Raw genomic sequence first — 14,553 nt, 5'->3', positions numbered from 1 at the left:
TCTCGTAAGAATGTTAGATAATTTTTCCTTTGCATGTTTACCATATTGAGTTAAAATAAGTCAATTATTTTTTTGAGCGTGATTGTGAACAGATCAGAAAAAGTCGAGTCAACCAGAGGGGAAACGCGCCTGTTCACGTGTAACGCGATTGTGTTGCAGGTGTGTGCGCCCTTCGCGGCCGTCTCGCGGCTCCCACCCTGGTCAGGCTCACCTCGGCCCCCTCAGCAAAGGCCTAATGAGGAAGCCGCCACATTCCAGCATGTCGAAGGTAAGCTGTCGACAAACGTGAGAAGTTCGCGGGCACCTTGTGACATGGGTTTCTCAACAGAGCTTGAGTAGGAATAGATCCCAGAGATCTACAGATAGTTTGTGATGGGACCAGATCCCTGAAATGTGGAGTCCACCCACTTCGTGACGTAATGGCTGGGGGCTCCTTCCACTCCCACTGTGCCCCATGGAAACTCTCCGAGATCCAGTTGAAGCGATGTCCCCGGTGTGATGTACTATGTGGTACGTCATGGGCCATGATCCCTCCAGGCACCCAGACGAATTCCCAGGAGGCCCACTGGGCCTGCCTCCCAAGCAGATTCCTGCCTCTGGGCCCCTTCTATGGTTTCAGACGCTGCCAGCAAGGTCTGAATCATCTTTGGCCCTATACCTCCCCATGCATTTCTAAGAGTTACAGGGAGTCCATGACTGGGCCCCTTTTGCTCCAGCTCTGGGCTGTGTAAGCTCTGTCTACTCTAGCCTGTGGTTTCAAAGAGCTGGTCCAAACCCCAAGTCCCTAACTTGCTGGCCGCCTCCTGGCTCTGACCTTTCCTGCTTCCTTGTGAATTATCACCAGAGTCCACTCCAATATTTAGGTGTCCCCATCAAGTATTTCTGCCATATGCATGAGAATTTTTGAATATTGGACTCATTCAACAAGAGTCCAAATTATGTGTGACAGTGTTGGTGTCAAGAAATGACAAATGATTTTAAATAGAACGATCACTTATTTGATAAATCATAAGCTATTTTATCTCCATTGCTATAAAAAGTTTAGAGAACTGGGTTCCTAATACGCTTTACCACCTCTCAGCCCCAAATGTAGGACTATATAGCGAGAACCACCAGCTTTGCTGGTGAGAGCCAAAGACACAGCTTTCTTTCGAAGAGCCAAAAAATGGGAAATGACCCAAATTTCCAACAACAGGTAAAAGGATAAACAAACTTTGGTCTATTTACACATGGAATGCTATTCAGCAATAGGAGATAATGAACTATTAATATATATGACATCATAGATGAATTTTGGGATAATTATGCCAAGTCAAAAGAAGAGTCCACACTCTCTGATGCCGTTTCTGTGGAATTCTAGAAAATGCAAACTATTTCACGGTGACAGAAAGCAGACCAGTAGTTGCTGGGAAGGGGAGGCGGGGAGGAGTGGGAGGCAAGGGTGACGGTGGGCGTATGTCATTACCTTGCTCGTTGTGATGGTTCCACTGGTGTGGACACATGTCAAAGGCTCCCACTTCACCCAGTTCCACTATGCGCAATTAGCCGTCTTTCTGGGAACCTCAATAAAGCTGTTTTTAGGAAAAGAGGGAGAGTGGGGGCGTGAGGCGTCTGTTCTGATCTGCCCTAAAAGCAGGAGCACCATGTAGGAGGTGACCCTCCAGGTGCAGGCCCCTCACCTCAGCCGGCTTCCAGAAGCCTCCATCGTCCTTCCCAGGGGTTCCCTTGGTTCTCCCTGAGCCTGGAGGGCACCACCCGCTGCCTCAGTTCATAACTCCTCCATCCTTCCCTTCAGATGTGGTCTGTGTCGTCATGCTTGTTGGCGCCTGCCCAGGTGTCCTGGGCCTATTTGTTGATGAATTTGTTGATGAACCAGTTTTTAAAACTCCTGGAGAAACCGATCCCGCTATTCCAGACTGGGTCAGAGGGTGCTTCTGCTCCAGCTGTGAAGTTGGCACAAGTAGTGATGGGCTCCCTCTCGGGAGAATGCACGACCAGTAAGCACCGCCCCCTCCCGGGGAATGGTGACTCCCGTGACACCATGGCTTTTGCTCCCCTCTACAGGACAATACCAGGAGATGGCCCCCATGTCAGAACGTGGACATCAGCGGGCCCCTCCGAGCCCATGATGCCCCTCCGCCCAATTCTCCTCAGCGAGTGCTCCCGCCCCTCCAGAAGGCTCCTCGTGCGCCCCTCGTCCCCGCCAGACCCCTGCCGGCCAGCCCTGCACTCCGGCAGGCCCAGGTATGCCCTCGCGGCTCTTGTGATGGATGTCATTCAAGTCCAGACCCGCCCACGTGCTGACCTCTGGTTGGTCTGCTTGCCAGGGCCTCCATGAAATGCAGATAACTCAGCTCCTTGGATGGTTAAACAAGATAAGCCATGGCAAGCATTTAGTACAGGGCTCGGTGTAGTCACAATACGTGTGTTTTATCAGGAATATCTGTGCATTCAGAATAGCTGAGGCAGCTGCCCCACTTACCACCTAATCCAAACTCTCAGAAGAACAGGACGCTGCTACTAATAGGGCCTGCACAATAAATCAGAGATGGTCACCTCAGGGGTCGCAGGGTGGTCGCGGGTCTTCAGCTCGGGTCATGATCTCAGGGTCCTGAGCCCCACATTGGGCTCTCTGCTCAGTGGGGAGTCTGCTTCTCCTTCTCCCTCTGCCCCTGCTTGGTTGTGCTCTCCCCCCACACCCAAGTAAGTAAAACATTTAAAAACAAAAAGAGATGGTCACTCAGGAATATTGGTGGGCATACTTTCTTACCCTTTTTTTATTTTCAAAATGACTCACAAGACTTTTACCATCCATCAAGTCTCTCCCTCCCAGATGCAGCACAGTATCACATCCTCCGTATCTGTCATCTATCTCATTTTTATGCTGTTTTAGAAGTTGATGGTTTCTGTTTGTTACGACCATGAATAAGACATCACTTCGGGATTAAAATTTGAGGTGGGCAGACAGTAAAAACAAGCACATGAGAAACACGGAGACATAATCCCTGATAATTTTTCCCTGTTATCATTGTCATACTTCTAGTAATTGTTGTATTTAAGAATTTCATGTATTTTTAACATAATTTAGATTATTATGTATGTACATTGTTTTACAGACTCCTTTTTTGCCTGAAAATCATTCCTATTTACCACAGCACTAAAAATTCTTAAACATGTCTCTTTAAAAATAGCACTATATATGTAGGTAGAATAGTTTTTTAAGCACTTGCCAATTAGTGGGCAAGTTTGGATGTTTTTAAGTTCTATTCTAAATAGTTCTGTTGTGAAGATGCGGACAGATAAATTTTGGGACACTTTAATTATTCCCTTAAGAGATCTTCCTAAAAATGAAAGTATTGGGTTGAAAAGTGCTATAATCCTTTTAATCCTTTTTTCAGGACCCCTATGTATATTTGTATTTCCAGATTATTACAGAGCATCTCTATCTCCATGACTGCTGGTTCTAAGTCTTATCATTTCAAAGCTTTGTCAAATTGATATATAAAAAAAAAACTCATTTTTTTCTGTCTAGTGGTTCCGTCACTTACTCAAAGGGGATGTTGATGTCTTCAATGATGAATGTGTCTCTTTTCAGTCCATCAGTTTTTCCTTCATGCATGTTGAAGCTCTGGTGTTTGTGGTACACAGAGTTAAGATTGTTGTGTTTTCTTGGTGAACAGACTCTTTTGTCATTATGTCCTGGCCCTCTTTGGTTCTGGTATTTACCTTTGTTCTAAAGTCTACTTTATCTCATCCTCATATACCCACTTCAGTTTTCTCTTGCTTCGTGTTTGCAAGATGTGTCTTTTCCCACCTTTCTACTCTTACCTTTCCTAGGTCATTGTATTAAAAATGAGTTTCTCAGAGACCACATGTAGCTGGGTCATCCATTCTGTCAGTCACTGTCTTTTAATAAGTGTGTTTAGATCATTTACTTTTAATGTAATTATGGCTGTGTTAGAACCTGTCTACCATTTTAATATTGTTTGCTCCGTCTGATTTTTGTTTATTGTGCTCCTCTTTCCTGAATTCCTGTAGGTCAGTTGAACATTTTTTAGTGTTCCCTGTTGAGTGATCTACAGTGTTTTAAGATATGTCTTTGTGTAATTTGCCATAGGGCAGGCTTTCACAACCTCAGCATTGTTGGCATTTGGGGCTGGGTAATATTTTGTTCTATGGGACTGTCGTGTGTGTTGTGGAACACTTAGCAGCATCTTCGTTTCTACCAAGATGGCAGTTGCACATGGAACCATGTCTTTGAACTTCACCAGATGTCCCCAGGTGGACAAAATCACCTGACCGAAAAGCTGGCTCTCTAAAGGTTATACCATATGGATGTAATTTATCACAGTCTACTAGTATCGGTACGTTGTCACTTCAAGTGTAAAAACATTACCACCTTTGAGGTCTCTTTATCCTTCTCCATTTATCACATAGATGTCTTAAGTGTTACCTTTATGTGCACTGAGAACCACTTCAGATGCTATAATTTTGCTTGCAACCATGAAGCAGAGTTGCTTAAAACAAAGTTCTAAAACTGAAGACTGGTCTACTACCTCTACTCACTTATCCACCCTTTCTCATCTTCCTTTCTTCCTGATATTCTCAGTTTCTTTCTGTTATCAGTTCTTTCCTGTCTGAGAAACATTAACTATTCTGTTAAAGCAGGTCCAATGGTGACATGCTCCTTTGGTTCTCCTTCATCCAAAGATGTCTATTTCACCTTTGCTCCTGAAGGATATTTTCACTGGATATAGAATCCTGGGTTGACTATTTTTTTTTTGACATATGAAAAATGTTCCACTTCCTTCTCGCCTCTGTGGTGATTGGAAATCTACTGAAAAGTTTAGCCCACAGTCTCTGTTCCAGGGAAGAGATGTGGCCTGTTATAGTAAGCAGGATTGGGAAGCAGGGCTCTGCCATCTCCAGGATGTGGTGACCAATTGGGGGGCAGAGGAAATGGCTTTTTGGATGTAATGGAGTAAGGTCAGGTACGGTCAAGATGTTTCGCTCTTACTGAGTCACCCTGTCCCCCAACTATTGGCTGCAGCCAGAAGTCCTTTTAACAAAAACAAAAACAAGAGCTCACTCTTGGGTAGTTCCTTGAGTTCTGAGGTCTGACAGCCAGTCCATTTATTTTTTCTCCAACTTTCAGAGTCTCAGTTGCTTTATGGACTTTCTCCAGACTTTTGTGTTGTAATTTGTGGGAGGTATGGTGTGAAGGGGGCTTATTCCGTCTTGTCCAGACCTCATCTCATTCTGTATCTCTCTGATTACTGGCACACTTAGACTGCGTTTTACATATCTGTTAACTAATGGTGTAACATTAAATTGCCCCTCAAAAAACAAAAAGGCCTTAATCTGTCAGTGATTTCTCTGCTGCAAAAAATCCCACCGTGGCCAATTTCAGGCCATCAACGTAATCTCACCAAACAAGGAGTAGAGAATTGGCTGACATGAGCTTGAACCAGCTAGCTCCAGCATGGAGCTGCTACTGACCGTATTTGTTCCGTGAATTGTTCCTGCCCTTGGCCTACATTCTTCTATTTGGGAGAGACTTGTTCTTCCCAATTCATAAGAGTTCATCCTCTTACCAAGAGCATTTTCCCTCTTGCGGTATTTATTGCAAACCTTTCCCTGGCTTACCTTTAAATTTTACTTATGATATTTTAGGGTGTAAAAGGAATTCCAGTTTTGCCTGTTAAATGTATTTGTCTTTTGTGTGAATTCTCCCCTTTCTTTGTGCTTGCAAAGTCCCCTTCCATTTCACTATCAGTCAAGGTCTACCTCTAGTCTCTTCTGTTTATTTTATTGGCTGTTGAGAGTTCTTTACAGTTGTTTTTCTGACCTGTCTCGGATTTACATTGGGGGAAGGCAGTAAACATGTCCTAAACTTTTCTGGGTGATGGACTTATTCGAGAATCTGATGAAAGCTATGAACCCCCAGAAAATGCACCCATACTCAATACTTTGCATGTAAATTTCAGATATCTGCAGAGCCTGCCAGCTCTTTTCCCATGGATTCCCTCATGCTGAGGCTTTTTATGTCTCTCTTTAAACAACTTGCCTATGCACCATGTCAAACTGGAACTGTCTTTAGCAGACCATGGGATCTGAGGCAAAATATTTCCACTTGCTGGTATCTTTTTTTCCTGACAGCAGCCAATGCCTACAGAAGTCTCTCCCTCAAGATTTCCTTTAAAAACAGGCCCCGAAAAAGGCCTTCATTCTGTTTTATGAAATGAAGGAAATGTTACCCTTTAAACATTAGGAACTGAAAAATCCACATTTCTCACTCCAGGCTGGTGTCTGTCTGGAGCTTTTCCGAGACATATGATAGAGATTAAGCTCACGCTTCCTCCCCCATCGCACGTAGAGAGCTGGAATTAATTCCATGCAGGTGTGGGCTGTGTTTGGAGGTGGCTTATTCTTGGCAGCACAGATCGAATCCACTGACTGACACTGCACTTTTGAGTCCCCGTGCCCGGTCCCCCACAACCTGACAAACACACGGCTACATGGCTAGCCATGCGTCGTTCATTCAGACTTACCATCTGAACCTTCCAGAAGGAAAATGTTACCGTAAACACGATATCTACCTCACATCGAAAGACTAAATGTTTGATCTTTCTGTCCAGCATTCTGTGTGATTTATACAAATCGAGGCCGTCTGACTCCGCTCCCCGTCTTGTCCACAGACGTCCCCTTCCCAGGTACCATTTCCTTTGCAGCAAAATGTCCCTTGGAACACAAACTTCTCAACTACCTCCTTGGCCTCGATCAAAGAAACAAACTCTTCATTTCCTTTTCATCCTGCCAGCTATTTTAGAGAAAACTTAAGGCAGTACGTTCATCTGGCTGCTGGCTGACTTGCCAAGTTCCCCCAGAGCATGAAAGGCAGAAGGCGGGCTTGGGAACAGGAGAGTAGGAGGAGGACACAGGGGGGTCACAGAGGTGTATGACTGCCTACAGTTGTGCCTTGTGTCGTTGGGGAGCATCACAGAATACCACACCCAGCGTGGCATTGACCCTGCCCTACAGGAAGGCTCCCTTGTGTGTGTTGGGTCTGAGGGGAGGGCAGCAGGGATCAGACCAATCAGAAAGACATTTCCATCTTTCAGGCCACTTTGGAAGCACCAGGTGCCTTTTTCCGTGGGTCCTGCTGCTGGGTGGTTCATCTCGGTCTGGTAGGAAGTGAAGAGGAAAGAAAGGAAGTCTGTGCACGGATCCCGGAAAGCTTTAGAGCCCTTCTGGGGATGGTCATTCTTAAGATATTCTCTGTTGTTCTTCTCCATGAAAGGGTTAAAAATCACTCAACTTTGCACCCCCCCCAAAAAAAAGTCAATATTATCATTATGATCATTTTTTAAAATAGAATAATGTGTAGTAAGGGGAGAAGATACAGCACCTAGCAAGTGTGGGTCTTGAGCAGAAGTCTGAAAGGAAGTTCTTGGGAAGAAGCCACTTGAGATGGCAGGCTCCGGCCTGACCCCTGGGCCGGGACAGGAGGGACAGACACCTGGCAGTTGATGACCTGCACAGAATCCCGCCAGAGGATCACTGTCTGGACCACACACTTGGTTCATGAAGTCAACTGACCTGACTTCCAGAAGGGAGGGAGGCCCCAGAAACACTGGGTGAGCTAGGGACCTTGGAGGGGAAACATCTGTGTGCTGGTGCCCTCTGACCTACTTAAACTCTCAGGGAAGCAGGCAGACCATCATCACGGTGGCCTCCAGCCAGTCCCGGGTAGGGAGGCAAGGCTGATGTCCAGGGGGAGGACAGCGCCTGCAGAGTCAGGTCTGAGATGCTTGGAGAGGATCCCAATCCGGGTCAGGAAGAGGAGCCCAGGGGAGGAGGCAGGCAGCAGCCGGGTACACAGACGCCACACAGGGAAAATGACAAGAGTTTGGACATAGACCGAGCGACCTCCTGTCACGTAAGAGAAGGCCTCGAGCCACCTAAGCCTGAACAGTGAGGTGCGACCCGCCAAAGCCTGCAAGATAGGAAGACCACTCGTATTCTCAACTGCCAGGCATCAGTGTGCATAATTTTGCTCCTGGAAGAGAAGAGAGCAAGATGGGGACAAACTGTTGGGGTTTTTCATTAGATTTCAAGGATGTCAACGACACAAGGCACAACTGTAGGCAGTCACACACCTCTGTGACCCCCTGTGTCCTCCTCCTGAATGTCTTTATGCAGTTTATTCTGATTAATTGGCTTAATGAAGTCATTTAAAGTTTAAATAAAAATGTGTTCAATGTCACATCTAAGAAATAGATATTTCTGTCAAAAAAAAAAAAAAGATTTCTGCTCACAGAAAATTATGTCTAGAGAGGGCTGTACTAAGTAGCAGCAGATTGCAATGCAATTTTCGGCTGTCAGACTGAAATGTGCCAGGATTCTAAAGGGAGCCTAAGAGGCACCTTCAATCCGTAGCCGGGCCATTCTTCTAAAGAGCAAAACCTTCATGCAAGTGTCCCTCTTTTATCTGTATTTTATTTTAAGATTTGCCCCATGAAATGGCATTTGAACTATACATGCTGCTGTGTGAGGATATTTGGCCCAGGGTCGTTTTTGTTGATTTCTTTAAGCCCTTAGTTTCCTGGAAAATGCTAGGAAGTGCTTTTCCTCTGAGCAATCTTATCAGTGAATTATAATACTGAACTGGCTGAGATTGTTTTTCTAGTCAGATTAGCTTCTTCAGGAAAATAAGAACCAAAAAAGGACAATTGGATCTGCTCCTGAGATTGATTTTTTGCTGAATCAGAGTCTTTTCCTGAAAGAGCTGGTAGGCCCCTGAGAATGCTTGCCAGCCCTATTTCTGGCACAGCTTCTCTGCACTGCAGAAATGTCCTCAAAACGGGGGCGACAGGATTCATTGCTATTTTTATTCTCAAAACCGAATGGCATAGAAGTGTATTTCTGTGGGCATGTATGTGTCTGGGTGTGAGGTTTTACTAATTGTCTTGGTATAAGGAGCTTTCTATTTCTATTTTAAATCGGTGTAACATAGCAAACATTTACTGAACACCGATGACGTGGCCGGAATTCCTGAGCCAAGCGTCTTTATGGGCATTTCTGACCCTCTCCCGGAGCCTGGGAGCTGACATTCCCCTTGGCCCCATTTTGCAGAGGATGGAACCAGGTCCAGTGAGGCCGAACAGCTTGCTAGAAAGGCTCCCAGAGGTGGGAAAACCACGTTCGCTGCCTGCAGTCTGGGACAGGTGGGTAGCTGGAGAGGAGGGAGGCAGACACTGTTCTGGCTGAAGACTGTTCAGATTAGCCTAGTTCAGACCACCGACCATCTCCGCCGTGTTGAATTCATTTTTGCCCCCATTTTGCTGCAGAGATACAAGGTGCTGAGGCGGAAGGGGGGGCGGACCTCCTGGCGTCCTGTAGAGGCTTGTGTCTGTAACATGAGAGTCCTGTATTTCTCTGTCCTTTGGCTTGCGATACGAGCGAACTCGGGTCCTTCTGGTCCTGACTCGTCTCTCCTGGAGCTGGTCCTTGCTCAGAATCAGAGCGGTCCTGGGGCCGCGTTTTCAAATACCAAGAAGTTGGTATTTGAACGTGCATGTTCCGCAGAGGTGGAGATGGTCGGTTCCGTGTTTCTGACAGGCGCTTCTCCTCATCGGCGCCTTGTCTGTGTCTGTGGAACATACTACCAGCCATGTTCTGTCAAACGAGACCAGCTCCTCCAGTGCGGTCTCTGTGGACTAAGAGGGCTGCAGAACAACAGCTTTCTTCAGTGGCCTGGGGTGGGGGTGCGGGTTACAATGTCTGTTTCAAGGAGCTCCAAATCCCCTCCCCCTCCAGCCTCGCAGAAGGGGTGCTGAGCAGTTCCACCCCCGCACCCCCAGCTGTTCCTGGTAAACAACAGTTCCTCATTCCTAAACGCTTTAGGATATAGATGTGAGCAAAATGAATTAATCTGGACTCTGAGGCGGAGCCCTGACTTTCCAAGTCCTTTTCAACAGAATGAACTCGGCGTTTGAATGAATAAGGACTTGTACCCTTCTGGCCTGTGTGGGTGTCTGGTATTTAAATCAGCGCTCATGGGGCCTGGAAATCTGATGATTTAGATCCTTTCTCATCAGAAATGCTGATATGTAATGAGAAAAGGAAATCCGTTTGTCAAGATGTTCTCCCAAGGAAGTGAGATGAAATACAACGAAGCTGATCTTTCTAAAAACCTTCGTTAAGCCAGGCAACCCAAAAGCTAATAGCTGAGCACAAGTGCTGGAAATTGTGCCCCCCTGCACCCCACCATGCCTGCTTGCTGCTTTCCAAATTTCCCCCTTTTGCCCAGATGCTGTCCGAGGCAGCCTCCTGTCTGACCTTCTCCGCCGTCCTCCCGTGAGCCTCCGTGCTCACCTGCTGCCTCAGGGGCGACCCTGTCATCTGTTCTGCCCAATGTCAGGAGGCACAGACTGGGTCATGCATCCCCAGGCACACCCACGTCCAGTCCCTTGAACATAATAGATGCGAGAAGAACACGCCGAGTGGATGTGAATTTTAAGTAGTAAAAAATAAGTCTCATCCCATTATCGGCTATTCCCCTGTGGCCGTCACATTCCATGAGTCACGAGTTCATAAAAATTTGAGTCCCTTCGTCCTGTAAATCTGAAACGTAGCTACCAAGATCTTGGACTCCTGCTGACCTCTCCTTGCCACCTGCCCAGTACTTCTAGGAATCTTAACTGAAATTTCTCTGGTTTCATATCCTATACCAGTTATTCATGTGACAAACCCGTGTGTTGTCTTTAAAAACATCTATTTCCTGTATCTCTCTGGAGAGAAGGAACCGCAGAGGAAAGCCATTCAGACGGTCACAGTTTTCTAAGGGATGTTTGCTTTCCACTCATTTAGAAAGTTATGAGAAACACGCAAGCTGTACTTGAGAAAAATGCTGATTTTACCCTTTATGTTTTTTAACAGGTCATAGATGCCCATGATTACGGATTCCAACAGAACCGAGGGTTGCTTAGATTCTAACAACTGGTCTCCCTCCCACTCTGCCCCAGGCTTCCTTTGCCAGAAGTGAGCAGGATTACTAGGCTTTCGTAACTGCAACTGGGAATACTGGCAAAAGCCTCCTTTCCACTGTCTCTTTCTCTGCAGAGAGAAATTATTGAAAACTTGGAAATTTTTGAACATGTAATATTGGAGAAAAGAGTATCATGAAACACTGTCTGCCTCACACCCACCTTTAGCACCTGCCAGCTTGCCGGCCTCTTGTTTCCTCTGAGCCTCTTGTTTGGAACTCACGTGGCAGCCCACCCCGCCATCTCTAGCGCGCTGGCTGTCCCCGAGCGGTGATATGGGGGTCCACCTCGTTCTTTCGGCTACTTTGTGTTTTGCTGTGGAGCCATCCCATAAATTACTTAACCTGTCCTTTACTGAGGGCCACGTGGGTTGTTTCCAATCATTTGCTGCATCAAACAGGCATGTCCTTGCTCAAGGACTTCAGGGCCTTGCAGAGGACATCTGTGGGGTAACGGCCCCGGGGAACACAATGATTGTCCAAAGGCCGTATGATCTGATGAGACGGAACAGCCTGGAAAGGAGTCCTGCTGATTTCCACTCCCCAACTCCCCAACAACACGGTATTCAGAGAGTTTACTTTTCTTTGCCCATATGATAGCTAAAAAAATAAGTGGTGTCTACATTTCTCTTCCCATAAATGAGGCAGAACCTCTTCTCAAAGATATAAGATCCATTTGTGGGTTTTTTTTTTCCTTTTTTGTAAACTCTTTTCCTCTCCTCTGCCACCTCATTGTCTTTAGAGAGGCCTGCCTACCCGAAGAACACAAAGGTTTCTGTCTCATTTTGTGATCTTTTTTTTCCTACCCTGGAATATTTGGTCCATCTGCCATTGTTGCTGGTGTGTAAAATGAAGTAAGAACCCAACTCCCTGTTTCTAGAGGGCCAACCGAGTAATCCTCAACCCTGTTTCTTGAGTCTGTGTGCTGTTATGTCCCTTCACGGCCTGTGTTTTATTAGCATTTTCTGGCCGCTTGGCAGCTCCCACCGGAGCTGGCTGGGGCCGTATAAGCAACGCAGCCTCCCAGTCTCTGTCCCTCGGCCACAGCCCCACTACCTTAGTCCCCCCAGCACACCCCGGACGGCGAGCGCACCTGCCTCTCTGGGCTTCGTGGTCATTTCATGAAAATCTCTAATATCATGAGCCTGTGGTACAATGAGTCTCTGCTAAATGACAGCTCCTCGTTTTTCTAATGTCTGCTTTTCCCCTTCCTCATCTCCCTCCAACTCTAGATTTCTTTCTCTAACTTCAGACCCTTACTTCATTTCTGTTCATACTTCATTGTTTATTTTGTGCATACATTACCAGATCAGTGCAGGGGTCTAGGAATTTCCCTCCAAACACTGCATTGTCTGTGCTCACTGGCTCTGACTGGTACTGTTCTATTCGTATTTTAAAATAACCTACACTTTCGCTTTTGTTTTTTCCTTTGGCCCAAAGGTTGAAATTAATTTCCTTTTGGTTGTCATGAGTTGTTAAGGCGTTTGAAATACAGAAGAGTGAAAATAATGTAGGACTCACCCACATTTACACTACACAGGTACAGCCCATTGTTATCTCGTGCATGTGCCTATTTAAATCTCAGATAGGTGACATGCACAGTTTCCTTTTTTAAAAAAAGAAAAGAATCATGAGAGACTATGGACTCTGAAAAACAATCTGAGGGATTTGAAGTGGTGGGGGGGGTGAGAGGTTGGGGGAACCTGGTGGTGGGTATTAGAGAGGGCACGGATTGCATGGAGCACTGGGTGTGGTGCAAAAACAATGAATACTGTTATGCTGAAAATAAATAAATTTAATTTTTAAAAAATCAAAAAAAAGAAAAAAGAAAGAAAGAAAAGGCAGTCCAGACAATGTCACTGCAACGACCTCAGATACAATCACTTTTGTAGGTTGATGTGGATTTTTCTATAGAACCTTTTCAATATGTTCACATAGATACGTATATCCAATGAATATATCATATACCGTGTTTTTCAATTTACGTAAATGGTATCAAACTACAATTGGCTTCACACAGTTTGCACTTACATTCAACTGTGTTTTCCCTTTTTTTGAAGGACAGCTGACACAGAATGTTACATTAGTCTCTGGTGCACAACACGGGCTCTGACAACTCCGTACGTGAGGCCATGCTCAGAAGCTTCGCTCCCATCTCTCCTCATGCACTGCCATTACGATAGCATTGACGGTGTTCCCTATGCTATGCCTTTTGTCCTCAGGCTTTAGTCCTTCCATAACAGGAAGCCTGGACCCGCCATTCCCCTTCACCCTTTTTTGCTCATTCTCCTACTTCTCCTCCCACTGGCAATCACCGATTTTATTCTCTGTATTTATGGGTTGGTTTCTGCTTTTGTTTATTTGTTCATTTGTTTGGTTTTTGGGATTACACGTTTAGACTCCACAGGTGAAATCACAGGGTGTTTGTTTTTCCCTGTCTTATTTCACTTCATATAATACTCTCTAGGATCTCATTCTTTTTTATGGCTGAGTAATACTCCATTGTATATCCACACCACACCTTCTTTATCCGTCTATCCATCGATGGACACTGAGCTGCTTCCACGTCTTGGCTTTGTAAATAATGCTGCAGTCAACATAGGGGTGCATATATCTTTGCAAATTAGTGGCTTTATTTTCTTTGGGTCAGTACCCAGTAGAGAATTACTGAATCCTATGATATTTCTATTTTAATGTCGTGAGGAACATCTATACTCTTTTCCACAGTATCTTGACCAACTTCTATTCGCACCAAAAGTGCAAGAGGTTCCCATTCTCCACATCCTAGCCAACATTTGTTACTGCTTATCTTTTGGATACTAGTCACTCCGACAGGTGAGGTGGTATCCCAGTGTGGTTTTGACTCGCATTTCCCTGGTGATCAGTGATGTGGAGCATCTTTTCATGTGTCTGTTGAGCATCTACAGATCTTCTTTGGGGAAATGTCTATTTGGTTCTTCTGCCCATATTTAAATTGGATTTTTTTGGTGTTGAGATGTGCAAGTTCTTTGTATATTTGGATATTAACTCCTTATTGGAACTGTCATTTGCAAATATCTTCTCCCATTCAATAGGTTGCCTTTTCATTTTGTTCATTCCTTTGCTGTGCAAAGACTTTTCATTTGGGGCTGGTCCCAATAGTTGACTTGTTCCCTTTGCCTAAGAAGACATATCTAGAAAAATGTTGCTAAAGCCAATGTCAAAAGGATTACTGCCTATCGCCTCTTCTAGGAGTTTTATGATCTCAGGTCTCACATTTAAGTCTATAACCCATTTTGAGCTTATTTTTGTGTGTAGTGTAAGAAAGTAGTCCAGTTTTCCCAGCACCATTTACTAAAGATACTTACTTCTCCATTGTATATTCTTGCCTCCTTGGTCATAGATTCACCAGATAAGCATGTGTCTATTTCTGGGCTCTCTGTTCTATTCCACTGGTCAATGTGTCCATTTTTGTACCAGTAAAATGCCGTTTTGATTATTATAGCTTGGTAGTATATCTTAAAATC

General features: G+C 45.3%; 1 protein-coding gene across 1 annotated transcript in view; it reads left to right on the top strand.

Moving 5' to 3' along the window:
* The window catches only part of ADAM12 (ADAM metallopeptidase domain 12), a 323,414-nt gene that overhangs the window by 299,593 nt on the left and 9,268 nt on the right, over window positions 1-14,553 (top strand). The window contains exons 20-21 of the mRNA XM_032313677.1: window positions 160-268; window positions 2,065-2,244. Coding sequence (XP_032169568.1) covers window positions 160-268; window positions 2,065-2,244 — 289 coding nt within the window. The remainder of the gene's footprint in view (window positions 1-159; window positions 269-2,064; window positions 2,245-14,553) is intronic.

This window comes from Mustela erminea, chromosome 14, assembly GCF_009829155.1.
Source record: "Mustela erminea isolate mMusErm1 chromosome 14, mMusErm1.Pri, whole genome shotgun sequence".
Classification (NCBI taxonomy): domain Eukaryota; kingdom Metazoa; phylum Chordata; class Mammalia; order Carnivora; family Mustelidae; genus Mustela; species Mustela erminea.
The sequence above is the reverse complement of the archived record's forward strand: the minus strand, read 5'-3'. Positions and strand labels throughout refer to the sequence as shown.